Raw genomic sequence first — 18,506 nt, forward strand, 5'->3', positions numbered from 1 at the left:
CCTGATATAAACATTTGCTGGCTAATTTTGCCCCAGATTCCCTTAAAAGACGAGGTAGTTGGAAAACCTGCATTTTTTTTTAACTTGGATATCTGACTACAGAAGATGAGATTTATATGTATTCATATAAGGTATCCTTGTCCGCTGAAGAAATGGTCAGAGTCAGAATAAGTTCAAGTAGTGTAAACATAAGGTAACCAATGAGATGAACTCTCTGGATGCCTCAGGGAGTGCAATCCTTTCAGGACAGGATAACACAAAATTCTTCGCCAAAGCTTTAGACTCTTCAGCGAGCCTTCCTCAGTGGTCAAATCTGTGATTTGTCTCTGAAATTTCGTCAACACTGTCTATCGACTATTCCCAGTTGGCCTCAGATCATTGCCCAAGATGGAGTACCTGCGACGAATTCCCAATTTTTCCTGTAAATCTTCATTTTGAGTATTGGATAGACACTTTCGATTATGAGAATGTCAATTTAACCCGTTTTATGAAATTTTATTAAGTTTTCTCTACACATTCATAAATGTTCATAATTCTACCAGGTTTTGGTTTATTTTGACGGGTACACTACATTGTACTAAATTTTAGTTCAATGTACCTTTAAAAGTTGCACGCAATCTCAATACTTCTAAATAAATTTTCAAAGATGGGTTGACATGGGGTAAGGTATTGTGGTACAAGTTGGACCATGGTACAAGTTGAACAATGATACAAGTCGGACAGGGCTTTTTTCTTGATAAATTTAGTACTTCATTTTTATTTGTATATTTTTAATGTTTTAGTTTCATAATTTAGTTCCTTGTGCTTAAAAAAATAGTACTGTATTTATCAAGAAAAAATCCCTGTCCAACTTGTATCACTTTACCCTAATTTGGAGTCTTGTCTATTTTGGAATTTTAAGATTTTCTCACTAAAAAGAAGACCACGAAGAAGTATAAGACTTTACATGAGTACTCCGTTATTTTTGGCATCTGAAACTGTTAGAACATCTCACAGTTCCCAATTACCCATCTTACCCTAAAGATGGTAAAGCTGTAGAAGATATAACATTACGGTGATTACAATTCTAATGGCCTCTTCACACCAGAGGAAATTTATGTCCATATTGAAGCAAATAGCCTACGCTTATGTAGGAAAATATGCAAAATATGGACATAAAGTTGCATATTGTGTAGAGTCCAAAAAATTGAACTCCCTATTCCATAAGACGACACACTTCCTTAATTTTGTTTTATTTTATTTTTCTGGACCAAAAGCTGTGCTACAAAAAAAAATCAGTAACAGGTTCAATTATTTCCTTCATATATTTACGTGACCAGAAAATTTACTATTTTATTTTTATGCGATTTATCGCAAAATAAACAAATGTCGCATTAATATTTGGATAATTCACATTTTAGCACTTCCCTTATTGCTTTTTAATTTTAAGTCTATTGCATTTTCATATATTTATATCCCGTTAATCAAAATAATGTAATAAAACTGTATTCATAATACAATAACTAATTATCTCAATTTAATCAAAATTGGTTGAATTTTTTTTTCGTTGTTCACTAGGCTGTTCATCATTTTTCCGGAAATTTACCATTTTATTCTCAATTGAATTGTTTTGATCAAAACATTCATTTTATCGTGGAAAAATGCTATAAATTCAATTAAAAAACCCATTTAATTTGGTGTAAATTTAATTAATTGGAATGATGAATTGACATAAAACCGAGGATAACTTTGACAGTAGTTTCATATGAAATATAAAGGATTAACAGAAAATACGAGAGTTTACCGACTAGTTGTTACTTATCGTAAATCACAGAGGACACCCACATGTTCTTTTCACAGAATTGGGGAAAATGGGTTAGCAAGAGTACTGGAAAAAGCCAAGGGACTCGGTGAAAATATGAAACCTGAGAATGAATTGATGCCTCATGAAATTTCTCCATATATTTTCAAGCACAGAATGAATTATACTCTTTTCTTGAATTATTTATCAGAGGGTAGGGTGCTCTATTGGTGGGTTGGGTTTTCACTGTGATTTTTCGCCCTTTCGTTTTTCTTTATTACATTCTTTTTTGTTCCTGGAAAAAAACACTTTGTGTTCCAATGAGAGTGAACATGGGAATAAATAAATGAATTAAGATGGAGTGAGTTTTTTTTTAACAATATTTATCATCTTGTCTACTCATATTCCACTCTCTCTCACCTTTATGGAATTTTTTTCAAGGTGCTTTGCATTCTTTGGCTTCCACGGTAAATATTCGCTAACACAAAACACTACCACCAATCTCATCCCCTGCGAGCATAAAAAAAATCTCCGATAATGCGAAAATGCGTAAAATTCTTGTCTTCTGGGGGCAGAAGTTTTCCCTGGAAGGGATGGAGAATTGGTCGAAACTTTCGTGAGAAGCAACAGTTGGTGCGAACAATTATCGATTGCTTTTATTGCTGGAAGCTTCCTCTCCCTTCGCTTTAGCACACAATTAAATGATTGGGAAAATTGAGGAGCTTTTGAGGAAGCTTCCAGGAAGGTTGTTTCTTAACGTACCCATTTTGGGACTAACCCATTTGATTTTACACTATGTGACACTTTAATGGGATAATTGTTTTTTAATTAATTTTCGAAAACTTTAGGGTTAAAGTTTGAAATTCTCAAAAAGTAATTTGGAAACAGCAACTGTACAAATTTAAGCCAGAACCAACAACCCGTCTGGTACAGGGAGAGGGGACCCAGTGCTAAGCCTTTATTTAACATCCAGCTTTAAGCACTATTTTAGGCCTTAATGCTAGGATTTAAATGGTAGGCCTAAATTAAGAACTGCGGTATTTAATTCCAAATATTACATAACCGGTATAACTAACAACCACAGTATTATGTTTTTTTAACCCGTGATAACGATTAAACATGTTAGAAAAGAAAAATAATTTCTTGCAAAGAATATCTTCCTCAAAAATATCTACGAAAAATAAATAAAAACACATATTTTACGTTTGCAATTTATTTAATGATATCACTGCACATTTCACTACACATATCGCAGCGTTGCACAATTTATATTAATAAAAAACACGTAAATTTCACTAAGAGTACAGAAAAAACTTTGCATCATTTTGGAAAATAAAAAATCTCTTAAAAAATATTTCACTTTGTCAGTGACAGCTGAGTAACACTGCCGGCAACACTATTTTTTTTTAGTTCCAATGCTCACCACTAGGGGAAACTGGGGCACCACCAAACACGGGGTAGTACCAAACACTGCAATTTTTTAATAGGTTATTCGACTTCAGAGGACAAGACTTATACAAATTTTTAGGCATTATACGGATGTTTGTCCACTGAAGAAATGGTCGAGATAGTCCAAATAGTTTAGAAATAAAAATTAGTGTTTAGTGCTACCCCGTGTTTGCTGGTGAGCCAGTTTCCCCTATAGAACGCAAAACAGTGTCCTTCATATTTGGTAAAGGGTATCTTCTATGGGAACTTCTAAAAACTAAGGCGTGAAAGATAGGGGTTAATTTAGGCTTTAATTTGTGCTTAACTGGTCAGACGGGAAGAAAATATGTTTGACAAGAATTCAAAATTTCAAAATAACCGTTAGAGTACACAACAATTAAGTGTAAACAAGTCTTACGATGAGATACTTTCCTTGTTAAATAAATCAGCACTCTATTTAGTACAAATACATTCTCTTGGACGAAGTGCACCATTTCAGGCAATTTGGCAATTGTTCCGCATTTTGTGCTACAAGCTCCCCAATTATTCTCTTGCAACTCAAGAGACCTTCTCTATCCTCTCAAGGGCATAAATTTTGGTCAATTATTATGCTATTTTCTGTTTCTGACAACTGCAAAATGCAAATGACTCAATTTATCTCGTTGAATTAATATCTCAACAGGCGCTAGATGGGATTCTTTAGAGTCCCAGCCTATGCGATCCATCTAATACGTCATTTCGATTGATAGAACTCAAACTCTGAGGGATGGCATTAAAATCACTCATTATAATCATGGTATGGGCTAGAAATCCACTTACCCAACTATACCATACTGTAACTTGTGATAATTTTTCGTTTTTAGATATGTTAGAAATTCTTTAAAAGAATATTTTCACAAGGGCTGGAAAAGCATCCGAGGCTTTGCAAACTGCCTGAATTCGTGACTTAAATACAACCTAAAAGGTATTCCCGCATCGTTTACCGTTTACCGGTTCACAACCGATTTGAACCGATTTTTAAATTTCATTTTTATTTATTTATTTATTTAAAAAGTGGGACTGCCTTTAAAACTGTACGTCACTTAAGAGTCATAATCACCAGATAAGGAGTTTATGCGTCCACCTTCAAATCACTCAAAATATTGCCCAAAATACATTAAATGTAATATAACTGAATTTCGAATAAAAATTAGTAATTGGTTATAAATCGGCTGATTGCCATTTCATTGCCGACTAGAACCTGTTTAATTTTATTGGAAATTCCAAGACCTTCCCAACGAGACCAAACAAATACACTATTCGGTTCCCTTAGAATCAATATAAATGATTTTCCGTTAAAAAATAGTTATCGATTATAAATCGATTAATTGCCGATTCATAACCTAATTGGAATCGGTTCATGCTGCTGACGAATTGGCACCGTCCAAACTTCTTAGAACAAGTTTCAAGCGCTTATGTTATGTACGGATAATAACGCCCTGCTTAGAAATACCAATATATCTAAAAAAAAAACCAATTTCATTTTTGAATATGTTTTGGAGATGGTATTAGAGAACATTTTGTACTTACACCAAAATGCCCTTGAATAATTCCTAATTAGGTTTCTCAAGGTTAAACACTAAAACGACTTTAGTGAGAATATTTCTCAACCGATTGGCGAAAGTTTGGAGTCAGGAGAAAGGTCTTGGTATCTCCGACAAGTCTTAACACACTCGAATTTTTTAGGATCACTTTTTTTGTAAGACAAATTAATGGTCTAGTTGAGAATCAGTACAGGAAATCTTGAATTGTTTGTGATTCGAAACAAATGCTGGTTTAAAAGAGAATTAAATTTCCTGATCAAAAAGTTTCAGGGATAAAATGCTCTTTAGAGTTAAAAGTTTAACGAGATGTGTTCTAAGTAATGCCAGTTCCATAAGCTTAAAGCTTAATCATTAGTTGTATTTTTATCGCAAGTTGTCAAAATTGATTATACTTCATTTGTACTGTCTTTTGATTTTTCTCATAAATGCATTGTCAAACATTTTAAAAATTAATAAACGAAACATCGTATAGATATGAGGCATATACGACCTGATAAGGACTCCTCCACAGTTTTTTTTCGATTTTTTAACTATAAAGTTGGTTGGTAATCAACTCTCATACCATGGTGGTACAGAATAGATTTTGCAATTTTGAATTGAAATATCTCTCCAAAAGCACTGATGACAATGAATATATCGCCCTCTCTATCTAATTGTTTTATTTATTGTCAGAAATGTTTATAAATTCAATGATAAATATTGTCCAAAACCATTGATACGGGCATTTCTTTCTATGAGTGAATTCCTTCTGTGGAAAGTTTATTCAACTTTATTGGGAGATCCGTGGGGAAATCAATGTGATGACCCATTAAAACGTAAATAATTTGTATTATTCAGAACGCAAATGCATTTCCAAATTAAATGCATTTGCATTTCGATTCGAACGTCCAATAACATTTCATCTGCATAGAATATACCAATTCTAATCATCTAATCCAAATTGATGTACTACGTGTCAGAGATATGAATATAATATTGGCCATCAATTTAGATATAATGCTACTAAATGTTTTGCAGATGTAGTTTGTGTCAAAATATTAAGTCACGATTTGTTGTATTACTGAATAACAGTAGAGATCATCAGATAGCAAAATAATAAAATTCCTTGGGGGCTAAAAGATCGAATTTTGTGTTCTAAGCAGAAATTAATAATGAATCAATACATATTATAGTTTTTTATTTAAAATGCAATAGTAGTACTAACACCTCAAAACCCAAATTTATAAATAAAACCATTTACAACGTAATTTTTATAAATTATATTTTTTTAATTTATAATTCATCTCTTAAAATCAGGAATATAATCTTCTCAAATCAGGAATCTTCTTAAAATCAGGATTCATATATTTGAAATTCTATTACCACGAATATTTGTATATCTTACTCTAATAACCCTTACATAGATAGATAGATAGATAGATAGATAGATAATTTATTTCATCAACAATGCAATGTCTTAATAGCGCATTACAATAAGATTTTTGTGAGATGTTTGTGACTTTGCGTCCACCGCCGTCTTAGCGTTGGTGCCCAACCTCCAGAGCAAAACGGTGGAAAAGCTCTTTCGTAGGTTGTATATGTCATGGTAAATTATTCATCAAATTTATTATAAAAAAACACCTTGTAACAAAATACATACTAAAAAAAATATACTAGAGAAATTTATTTCAATATTAAAACAAATTTCCTACTTGTATAAAAAGAACTGTCAAATATGAACATAAATATCTTTAGTGTGTAGAGGCCATAAATGCCATGAGGGCAGCTTAAAACTACAAGTGCTCTTAGTTAGTATTTGAGATATTAAAGCAAATTGATTATCCAAAGTATCTTCAAGGAACCAGTATAGATAAAACCATTAAAATTTCTTCAGTAACGCCAAATATGGACATAAATTTCCTCGGTGTGTAGAGACCATAACAGAAGTTATAAAGTGTTGCTACCTATTTGGCCTCTACGCACAACAGAAATGTATGTCCTTATTGAATAGCTTTTCGTACATAAGCGTAAGAAATCTGCTTAATATGGACATAAGTTTCTCTAGTGTATAGGGACTATTAGGTTCTCAATAAAACTTCATTAATAACAAATAAAGATTCAGTGTAAATATGATAGATCTAATTCTTAGAAATACTTCACAATTAGGTTATACGCTTTTCCCAGAAACTGAGGAATATGCAGTCTGACCTTTTCAAATAAAAATAATACACATTTGTTTTGACAATAATCTAACACAACACAGAGCAGATTAAATGATGGACAATTTTACATAACAACGTGATATAAATAATAGAGCTTCCTTGAATATAATTCAGTCTATCTCGGAATTTTGAGTAAAACGGTTGAAAATGAGAGTACTACGCGTGTTTCTAACTCTTCTGTGCCTTAATTTGTGTAAACATTTAGTAGTAAAAGCTGCTAGCGGTTATTTGGATATTCTGAAGGTTAGAGGAGATCAGAATGGATCAGTGTTCGATTTGGAATTGGATGTAACAAGTGGAATTTATAAGTCAGGATACGAGAGCAATGTTAGAGAGATTTATCGATTGCATATTGTCTCTTGTGAGTTTTTACACAAAGCATATTAAAATGTCCTCTAAAGCAAAACCAATTTTCAAATTTTGTTTTTAAGATGGAAGTGATAAAGTCTATATCTCCGCAAAACAAAGTGAATCTTTTCTAAGAAATGGTGATGTTGTAACTGATCCAGATGACCTTCCAGTGAATATTTCTGAACAGAAACTTAAAGATTTCATTCTCACTTCAGAAGGCAAAATTATTGTGAGGAAAAATGATCCCGAAAATAATTGGAATTTTTACAAAACCATTGGAAACTTTTTGATTTTCGACTATTCTGTTTTCGAAGATAATCGTAAGGAAGAGAGGAGTGTTTTCAAAAGTGTGCTTCCAACCATTTACGGTTCTTGCAATATTAATAGCATAGGAGCAATGACTGGATGGGACAGTTTTAGTGTAAAACAATTCTTTGATCCCTTTGGGACTGATTGTGAAAACTCTACTTCGAAAAATGTTAGAGTCCTCAGTGATGTCGAAGGATTAACAAAACCTCACGGTTTGAAAGTCAGTAACTACAGAGAGTACAATCTTTTAAGGAAAAAGGAGAGCTTTATCCTGGACTCTTTGATTACCAACCAGAAGATTTTCTGGAGTCCTGTCGAAGGAAAATCCTTGGTTCACTTCCTTCAAACGTCCTACAAATTCAATTTCGTTGAGGAATCTACATTATCAGTTGATGACACTGACTTTGACTTTGAAGTGAGTTAATTAATTAATTAATTAAATAGGTCAAAATATTTCTTGATATAGAATTTTATCACAATCTCCCTCTTTTCCGCCTTTCAGAGTGAGAAGAATTTGGAATTAGTGACATCAAACCCTATTGAAGCTGAAAGTGTAGTTAACCTCAAATCAATGGAGAATATCAATTCAGAAACGCTTATAAGTTGTGTAAGAGACAGACTTAAAGATATATCATTTATATGGGAAAAATCTCGAATTATTTCAACAAGACATGATCAGTTAGTTGGACGAGAACTTACTGAAATAATTTCAGTAATGGAGTTATTCAAGTTTCAACAATTTTATGATCTTTGGATTTTACTAAGCAACGATACATCAGTTGAAGCTTCCAAAGAACTGGATATTTTCTACAAAATTGTTCCGTATATCGGAACAGAAGAATGTGTGCTCTTTATCAAGAAACTCATTATTTTGAAAGAAGTCGGAAACAATTTGATGGAGAAGATGCTGACCAAACTCGCTGGTAGCATTAGGCAACCTACTCCTAAAGTCGCTGAAGCTTTGAAGGAAGTTTGGGACTCTAATAAAAATGTAAATGCTGCCCTTTTGGCTTATACATCGGCCCTTGGAGCAGGATTTCGTATCAATCCTGCGGTCTTGCATGACCTTATGGAACAAGCTAAGAAGGATTTATTCGAAAAAATCAGTAAATCATCGTCAAATTTCAACGTAAGTTAACCCAAAGGAATACTTTTAAAGAGAGAATTTTTGTCTTGTACTAAAAAATATATATATTATTTTTATTTATATTTTTTGTAGAACCAGCGACTTTATTATCAAGCATTAGGCAACCTGAATTGTATCAGTTTAGCTGATGACAATGTCATAAAGCTTCGTTCAGTGATGTTCAATAACGATATGCTAATGCATCTCATTTTAGCATTAGAGAAGTCAACTGATGGGCAATACGTGTTTGATCTAATGCTTAAGATTTTGAGGGACGTATCTAAAAGTTCCGAACTTAGGGCCGTGGCTCTAAGGATAGCTCTTAAGAGAATGCCATCGTATGATCAATACGAAACCCTTGCGAGAGTAATGGACGAAGATACAAACTATGAGCTTTACAATATTTTTGAGTCGTCAGTTAGAGCTTTCGTTAAAGTTAAGGAACTTCCGGAATCGGCTCTGTTGTGGCTTCGAAATAGAGAACCAATGAGTCGATCAATGGCATTTGCTTACGAAAGCCCAGAAGATTATCCATTGGCCTTTTCAGTTCGGGGATACCTCTTCTTTAACGATTTAACTTGGGGCCTACAGCAAATCCATTTCGATGTATATCAAAAGTACGGTGACCGTAAATTAAAGATGTACACAATTTTTGTCAGACTCCTTAACTTGAAAAATCTTAATTCACTTTCAAACATTAGACAGAACTTAATTAAACAGGGCAATATCAGCTATGAATTTTCTTTATACAGAGGTAATGTGCTAATTATGTCACTTGTTGATAACGTTGACTTTAAGAAAATCCATAAATATTTTAAAGAGAGTGTCTGTGAATACGCTTTACTTCCTTATATTACGCAAATGGAAGAGGTTTTCCAACATTATAACTTTGATTACTTTTTCCTTACTGATACTGGACGTAATGCTCATTTATACTTTCATATCCCATGGATGTACTCCTACTATTTGGAATCCCTTAAAGTAGAAAAAATGTCCGCTTCCATGAATGTCTTAGTTAGTTTAAATGCTACTGCACAGAGTGTTACTGGATTATTTTTGTATCATCCTAAACTGCAAGGTCTTCAAGGTTCATGGGAACTTTCTAGTGTTCGTTTTACCGATCAGATTGCGTTCAAAATGTATAGCTATATACATAATAGGTACTTCAATTTGTTTTTCGAGCTTACTGATAGCCTAACCTCTTTACATGGTATTCAATTTAAGAAGGAGACAACAGTACACTTACACGAGGTCGGAGATGAATCGGGTCCGTTAAAAAAGGGTAAGTTAAATAAAATGGTAAAAATATTTTGAAATTTTTTTATATACTGAGATATCTATATTTTTTCAGTTGAAATGTTGATTCAGCATGCTGACATTGATGTAATTCCTTATCCAATATCGCAAGATTTAGTCTTGTTCCATTCAGATTTTGGTTATAAATATCACATGCAAGTTTTCGGTTATAATACTCCACCGAATAATAAAGAATTCCCAGAGTCTCTGGATGAAATGATGTACAAGAAACCATTTTCAGACGTCTTCAAAGACTCTGATGAGGAATTTTTAGTCTCTCTACTGAGCTACATTAACTGGAACTTCTTAGCCCATTCAGCCTATTCGTACAATTTCAAGGCAACCATTGAACCAAGTGATGTATTCCCGATTACAAAATATGCTCTTAGTGTAGGCCCTAGTCAAGAATATTTGATTGAGTTCAAAGACAAAGACGATAATGTTCGAGTTTACTACAAATTAAGTACAAAAAGAAACATATACAGTTATATACAGCTTTTGAGGATGGGGCTTGGACTTAAGTCTTCAGGAATATGTTTTGGTCATATTGTTGATGAAAGTGATGAGTCAATGTATCATTTAACCTACGGAACTGGTTCAGGCGATCTTTCTGAATGTCCAATGGATCAATTTAGTTTGTCTGTAAGGTTTAAATCGGATTTTTCTTTTGAACAAATAGAAAATCACAATAATGAGAGACTGACGTATGTTGAATGTACTCATACGTCACCATATCTTCAGTCAAAAGACCCAACCAACAACCACGGATGTGGAAAAGCTGCTTCAACATTCAGAAATATGGACGTGAAGCTTAGTTATGAAAATATTCCTAAAAAACTTATGAAATATATTAATCAAATATGGACTTGGTTCTTGAAAACAAATAACGGAAATTCGTTAACAAATCATGTTAGTATTCAATCTTCTACAGATATTACTGTCAAAGCTTTTTACCCCATGACTGAACCTTTCCTTAATCTAGACGTCATACTTTCTGAACAAACGTATTCTTTTAAACTGCCCCCAACTTTATTAACACCGGATAATTTAGGTATTTCGGATTTCTTTTATGTGTCCGACTTCTTTTTCCCAGCTCCGTATTGTGTAGTTGTTGTTACAGAAAATAGGCTTAAATCTTCAAGGCACTATCTCCATACTGACTCCAGTTCGTGGACCGAATATGCCAATATTAATTTAGTCAAAATTTATGTGAAAAAAGTATCAAAAGATAAGCTGGCTCTTAAAATCGAATATCCTAAAACTGAAGTTACAGTCTTTCCCAAAATCAACTCAACATCCTTTGAGAAATACGATATTACTCTTGGAGAAAAAGGAATCGATCTGATACCAGTAAACTGGGCTCACAGAAGGACACAAAGCGTCACAGTTTTGGACACAATCTTTTTCGTTCCGGAAGCTTCGAAAGAGGAAAATCACTTTATGATTGGTTATAATGGTCACGGTATAACGATTTTTGGGTCTTATAATGCAGATCAAAACTATGGAAAATGTTTCGGGTTGCAAGCTGTAAATATAGAAGGGGAAACGGACTACGAAACCTGTGATAATTTTATTTAAGTTTAAATATCACTCGTTAGTTTGGGAACTTCAATTTGAACCACTGTCAAATACAAATTAAAAAAAGTAATATTAGCATTGAGTCATACTTATTAGAATTTTGAGACACTATGTAAACGAAAATAAAGCAAATGTTTTTATGTGTCAATTTTTATAAATAAAGATTCTTTTCAATTACAACAATTTCTTTTCATTTGTAAATACTCCTTAAGTCTTGAGTAACTCTTTCCTATATAAGTGATACTTGCCATTTTCTAGCTCCTATGTTGCTCTCTTATTAAAAATTGTTAGTGTAATTTCATTTGTGTGGTAGATGGTTTCAATTTGATTGGCTCAATAAGTTAAGTTTGGCATATATCATGGAAGTCACTATTTTTAAAGGTTATATTCACAAGAATTTAAGGTAAGTTTATACCTTCAAACTTTTATTTTATTGCTCTAACTCAAAGAAAGTGTAGTTGCATATAATCCGCTTTTTTCTCGAATTTGTGAATGTCCTGGAAGTTAAATGATAAGAGATATCAACTTGTGGTCTTTGGTGACCCCCAATAAAAACACAATATTTCCAGACGTTGTTTTCCATTTTCTCGTAATCTCCATCCAGCCCCTCCAAAATTATGTTTTCGGTTTTTTTTTGTAAAAATTGACCGAAGGTTTGTCAATTATTTTCAGATATGTTTTAAAGGTAGCCCAGACGAACATTTCGTCTAAAAATACCTATGACCGGAAAATTCGCCAAGGTATTCAAAGGTATTGAAATTCTTGAAGCGGGCTGCATCGGTCTTTATTGGTAAAGAATTGGTCAAGTAATCATAATTGAGTTATATTTCTCGATATCTCTTTTTATTTATTTGCGCGTAAGCATGTTACTAATGGCAAATACATTTTAAAATTCACATTTCAGTCATTTATCTAGTTCAGAATTGCTTTTCGATTTGAGAATGAATTTAAGCGGTAAAAACTGATATACAGTCGAGTTCCTCAAATTTGAACTCCTCATATTTGAACGACGCGACGGTTGCATTCAAAATGTAAAATATGAGGTTATGTAAAAGAAATTTTGCATGGAGTCTGAATAAGAACTATTTTTCTCTGGTGCTTTCTCAATATTGTCGTAATATATTAATTTCCTCATCAAAACCCATCTATTGAACAACAAATTACATTGATAAATTCTCTAAAGTTATTTTCCTTAATTTAGGAAAAGTGAATTTTACATGAATTCCGTAACATTTTTGAAAATATTGTTCAAATTTGAGGAGTGAGAAATTTCATTTTTACCCCCCAAATGTTTAAATTTGAGGAACTGTAGACCCAAAAAAACATACAGAGGGATAATTCAGGGATTAGGTCTATACCACGTGACTTCGAGCATTTCATAAAGCTGGGCCGCTGTACTATTTCTTTTAAATTAAATACTTTTTAATGATTTAAGTTTATATGACTTTATTCATTTTGATTTTTAGCTAGCAAAAAAATTATTTTTCGACCACAAAAAATAAGTATTTTTTAATTCAAAATATAAGTTTGTTCCTAAGTTCTCAGCACAATTCATAGATCCAATTTGACAATGTTAAATTACATACTAAAAAAAAATTTACTCTGTATTTTATATTATACAAATGTTCCTATCTTTGTGTCACAAAGTGTTCATTTCCTCAATTTTCTAATAAAATTAATCCAATAACATACAAATATTTTGAGTAACTGTCAATGCGATAAGCACAACAATAGGAAAATATAAAATATCTCAATTATTTACTGAGATTCTTTTTTCTGCTCAATATTCATCATAAATATAACCATTCCACTTAATCTATATTTGTTATGAGATGAAGCAAAAACATCACAATCATTTTATTTTTTCGCGTGTATTTCATTAACTTACGATAAAGATGAATATAAAAAGTCTGATGCTACAATTGGGTTTCAGTCTATCTCGGAATTTTGAGTGTGACGGTTAAAAATGGGAGTACTACAAGGCATTTTAATTCTTCTGTGCCTTCATCTCAGTGCAAATGTAATAGTACAAGCTGCTAGCGGATATTTGGATATTCTGAAGGCTAGAGGAGATCAGAATGGATCAGTGTTCGATTTGGAATTTAATGTAACAAGTGGAATTTATAAATCGAAATTTGACAGCAATGTTAGAGAGATCTATCGATTGCATATTATTCCTTGTGAGTTTTTACACAAAGCATATTAAAATTGTCATATAAAACCAATTTTCAAATTTTGTTTTTAAGATGGAAGTGATAAAGTCTACATCTCCGCGAAAGAAGTTGAGTCTTTTGTAAGAAATGGTGATGTTACTGATCCAGATGAATATTCAGTGGATATTTCCGATAAAAAGCTAAAGGATTTCATTCTAACTTCGGAAGGCAAAATTATTGTGCGGAAAAATGATCCCGAAAATAATTGGAATTTTTACAAAACCATTGGAAACTTTTTGATTTTCGACTATTCTGTTTTCGAAGATAATCGTAAGGAAGAGAGGAGTGTTTTCAAAAGTGTCCTTCCAACCATTTACGGTTCTTGCAATATTAATAGCATAGGAGCAATGACTGGATGGAACAGTTTTAGTGTAAAACAATTCTTTGATCCCTTTGGGACTGATTGTGAAAACTCTACTTCGAAAAATGTTAGAGTCCTCAGTGATGTCGAAGGATTAACAAAACCTCACGGTTTGAAAGTCAGTAACTACAGAGAGTACAATCTTTTAAGAAAAAAGGAGAGCTTTATCCTGGACTCTTTGATTACCAACCAGAAGATTTTCTGGAGTCCTGTCGAAGGCAAATCTTTGGTTCACTTCCTTCAAACGTCCTACAAATTCAATTTCGTTGAGGAATCTACATTATCAGTTGATGACACTGACTTTGACTTTGAAGTGAGTTAATTAATTAATTAAATAGGTCAAAACATCTCTAGATAGCATTTTCACAATCTCCCTCGTTTCTGCCTTTCAGAGTGAGAAGAATTTGGAGTTAGTGACTTCAAACCCTAATCAAGCTGAGAAAAGTGTGATTAATCTTGAGTCAATGGAGAATATCAGTACAGAAACTCTAATAAATGAGGTCAAACTTGAATTTGTTAAAATATATCATATTTGGGAAGTACATATAACAAACGTAACTGTACTTGTACCGCCTGTAGGGAAAGAGCTTACTAAAGTTATTTCCATAATGGAATTTTTCAAGTTGCAACAATTTTATGATCTTTGGATATTACTAAGCAAAGATACATCTGCACAGGGTTCAAAAGTTCTTAAATTTTTCTACAAAATTGTTCCGTATATCGGAACAGAAGAATGTGTGCTCTTTATCAAGAAACTCATTATTTTGAAAGAAGTCGGAAACAATTTGATGGAGAAGATGCTGACCAAACTCGCTGGTAGCATTAGGCAACCTACTCCTAAAGTCGCTGAAGCTTTGAAGGAAGTTTGGGACTCTAATAAAAATGTAAATGCTGCCCTTTTGGCTTATACATCTGCCCTTGGAGCAGGATTTCGTACCAATCCTGCGGTTTTGCATGACCTTATGGAACAAGCTAAGAAGGATTTATTCACTAAAATCAGTGAATCATCGTCAAATTTCAACGTAAGTTAACCCAAAGAAATATTTTCAAGAAGAGGATTCTTATCTTATACGAAACATATATATTTTTTGTTTTTGTAGGACCAGCGACTTTATTATCAAGCATTAGGCAACCTGAATTGTATCAGTTTAGCTGATGCCAATGTCATAAAGCTTCGTTCAGTGATGTTCAATAACGATATGCTAATGCATCTCATTTTAGCATTAGAGAAGTCAACTGATGGGCAGTACGTGTTTGATCTAATGCTTAAGATTTTGAGGGACGTGTCTAAAAGTTCCGAACTTAAGGCCGTGGCTCTAAGGATAGCTCTTAAGAGAATGCCATCGTATGATCAATACGAAACCCTTGCGAGAGTAATGGACGAAGATACAAACTATGAGCTTTACAATCTTTTTGAGTCGTCAGTTAGAGCTTTCGTTAAAGTCAAGGAACTTCCGGAATCGGCTCTGTTGTGGCTTCGAAATAGAGAACCAATGAGTCGATCAATGGCATTTGCTTACGAAAGCCCAGAAGATTATCCATTAGCCTTTTCAGTTCGGGGATACCTCTTCTTTAACGATTTAACTTGGGGCCTACAGCAAATCCATTTCGATGTGTATCAGAAATATGATGATCGTCCAATCAAAATGTACACAGTTTTCATAAGATTGTTTGATGTGGATAAGTTAAGTTTTCTACCAAATATGAAGAGAATTCTTATGGAACAAGGAAATATCAATTATGAATTTTTCTTCTATAGAGGAGATACACTAATTATGTCGCTAACTGATAATTTTGATTTCCAAATGACGTTAGGCTACTTAATGGAGTGCGTTCAGGATTTCACATTATTTCCATTGAAGACACATATGGAAGATGTTTTCCAACATTATAACTTTGATTATTTCTTTCCCACTGATACTGGACGGAATGTTCATTTGTATTTCAATGTACCTTGGATGATTTCTTCGCAATTTAATTCTCTCAAAGTTGCTGAAAGATCGGTTGTGATGAACATCCTGGGTAGCTTCAATTTTACTGCGCAAAGTGTTACTGGATTGTATATTTATCAACCGAAGTTGCAAGCTCTTCAGGGATCCAGAGAACTTTCCAGTGTCCACTTGACAGAACAAATTGCATTTAAGGTGTATCGAAACAAAACTCTTGAAGATTTCAATTTATTCATTGAGTTAACTGAAGCTTTATCGCCATTATTTGGAATCCGATTCAAGAAAGCGACAACGGTGCATTTGAATAAGATTGGAGGTGAACCACTTTCTATAAACAAAGGTAAGTTAAATTGACTAAAATATTACTTTTTACTAAAATTATTAATGAATATTTTTGCAGGCGAACATTTTAATCAGCAAGCTGATGTCTCCGAGTTGACTTATGAATTATACGATTTACTCGAATTTCAGTCAGATTTTGGTTTTAAATATCACATGCAAGTTTTTGATTATAAATATCCAGCGAACAACAAGGAGTTCCCAGAGTCTCTTGAACAAATGATGTACAAGAGACCTTTCTCAGACATCTTCAAAGCCTCTGATGAGAACTTTTTAGTCTCTCTACTGAGCTACATTAACTGGAATTTTTTGGCCCATTCAGCCTATTCGTATAATTTCAAGGCAACAATTGAACCAAGTGATGTATTCCCGATTACAAAGTATGCTCTCGGTGTAAGTTCTAGAGGAGAGTTATTGATTGAGTTCAAGGATAAAGACGATAATGTACAAGTATATTACAAAGTGATTCATCTTCACATATGTAATACTGAAATCTTAAGAATGGGTCCAAGAGTGAAGTCTTCAGGATTCTGTCTTAGGAAGATTATTGACAACAGTGACGAGTCAATGTATCATCTGTATTACGGAACGTCTTCTGGAGACCTCACTGAATGCCCCACGGATCAATTTGGATTAGCCTTGAGGTTAAAATCGGCGTTTTCATTGGATCAAAAAGACAATGGTAATGATGAAAGATTGACTTATACTGAATGTACTCACAAGTCACCATATCTTCAGTCGAAAGACCCAACTAACAATCACAGATGTGGAAAAGCTGCTACAACTCTTAGGGACATGGATATGTCGCTGAAGTATCAAAACGTTCCTAAGCATTTCTTAATATACTTCGATCAGTTCTGGACTTGGTTCTTAACGACAAATAACGGCGTTCCTTTAAAAAATAAACTTAAGATTAGGACACCTGGAGAGATTATCTTAAAGGCATCGTATCCCATGACGTCGCCTAATGTCAATTTGGATGTTTTGCTACCTGAAAATGCTTTTTCTTTCAATTTCCCTCCAGATTTATTAATTCCAAACCATGTGGCTATTGAAGGATTTACTTATGCTATGGAATATTTCTTCCCAGCTCCATATTGTGTAATTGTTTCTGTAGAAAATAGACTTAAATCAAACAGGCACTATCTTCACACTGACTCGGATACTTGGACCATGTATGCGACTATTAAATCTGTTATAGTGTATGTGAAAAAAATATTTGAGGACCAACTGGCACTTAAGATCGAGTATCGGAATACAACAATTACAGCCTATCCTAAAATCAACTCAACATCTTCAGATAAATATGATATTACTATTGGAGAGAATGAAATCGATCTGGTACCAATGAATTGGGCTAGAAGGAGGATTCAAAGCGTCAAAGTTATGGACACAATTTTTTTCGTTCCGGATGTTACGTTTAAAGAGCAGATTTTTATGATTGGTTACAATGGAAGAAGTGTATCTATATGGGGATCAAATTTTTCCGATAAGAACATTGGCAAATGCTTTGGACTTCAAGCTCAAAACTAAAGAAGGATTTTCACGAAACACAAGCTAAATACTTTATAACGATCTTCTGTTTCAATATACGGATGCCAAATAAATGATTTTAAATTAATAATCGTCAATTGAATGCACTTTTGAAGTAAGGTAGGACAGTTTGTGACAGATTCAAGCTTCCACGATTTTCGAAAAAATCAGATAACAAAAATTAATGTACTGGATGTGTACTTTAAAAAAGTTGATACCCAAGATTATTAAAAACGTATCGAAATGTTGTATAACAAGGTAATTATTTTTTTTTACAATATTATCCCGTGTTGGAAGAATGCTAAGTCCATTGTAGACCGCCCAGGAACAACTTTCCTCAAGTGTCAGGGAAGGGCTTCCATCAAGCGCATTTCCTCAAGAGTAAATCAAGCCGGTATCTATCCTCTGAAGAGCCAACGGTCTTGCCTATAGCGCCACTGATGTGACATCCCTGAGACA

At 33.4% G+C, this 18,506-nt stretch overlaps 1 protein-coding gene across 3 annotated transcripts; it reads left to right on the forward strand.

Annotated features, from left to right (window-relative positions):
- The first annotated feature begins 7,100 nt into the window (after positions 1 to 7,100).
- Positions 7,101 to 18,145, forward strand: LOC129802006 (uncharacterized). 3 transcript variants are annotated; one of them, XM_055847535.1, is made up of 5 exons: positions 7,101 to 7,353; positions 7,424 to 8,067; positions 8,155 to 8,781; positions 8,872 to 10,060; positions 10,130 to 11,832. In XM_055847535.1, exons 1-5 carry the CDS (start codon positions 7,140 to 7,142, stop codon positions 11,650 to 11,652), a joined length of 4,197 nt encoding a protein of 1,398 aa, XP_055703510.1. In that variant the 5' UTR covers positions 7,101 to 7,139; the 3' UTR covers positions 11,653 to 11,832. The 3 variants fall into 3 exon arrangements, with proteins under 3 accessions (XP_055703510.1, XP_055703511.1, XP_055703512.1); XM_055847536.1 differs by lacking the exons at positions 7,424 to 8,067; positions 8,155 to 8,781; positions 8,872 to 10,060; positions 10,130 to 11,832 and adding exons at positions 13,899 to 14,539; positions 14,619 to 15,248; positions 15,327 to 16,515; positions 16,576 to 18,145 and having other exon boundaries at positions 7,121 to 7,353; XM_055847537.1 differs by lacking the exons at positions 7,101 to 7,353; positions 7,424 to 8,067; positions 8,155 to 8,781; positions 8,872 to 10,060; positions 10,130 to 11,832 and adding exons at positions 13,584 to 13,832; positions 13,899 to 14,539; positions 14,619 to 15,248; positions 15,327 to 16,515; positions 16,576 to 18,145.
- The last annotated feature ends 361 nt before the right edge of the window (positions 18,146 to 18,506 follow it).

Source organism: Phlebotomus papatasi, chromosome 2 (assembly GCF_024763615.1).
Source record: "Phlebotomus papatasi isolate M1 chromosome 2, Ppap_2.1, whole genome shotgun sequence".
Taxonomy (NCBI): domain Eukaryota; kingdom Metazoa; phylum Arthropoda; class Insecta; order Diptera; family Psychodidae; genus Phlebotomus; species Phlebotomus papatasi.

Bases quoted from the DNA above. Each gene is read 5' to 3' on its own strand.
- LOC129802006 (XM_055847535.1), top strand. From the start codon at position 7,140: ATGAGAGTACTACGCGTGTTTCTAACTCTTCTGTGCCTTAATTTGTGT. The intron at 7,354-7,423 runs GTGAGTTTTTAC...TTTGTTTTTAAG, and splicing joins TCGATTGCATATTGTCTCTT to ATGGAAGTGATAAAGTCTAT. The intron at 8,068-8,154 runs GTGAGTTAATTA...TCCGCCTTTCAG, and splicing joins ACACTGACTTTGACTTTGAA to AGTGAGAAGAATTTGGAATT.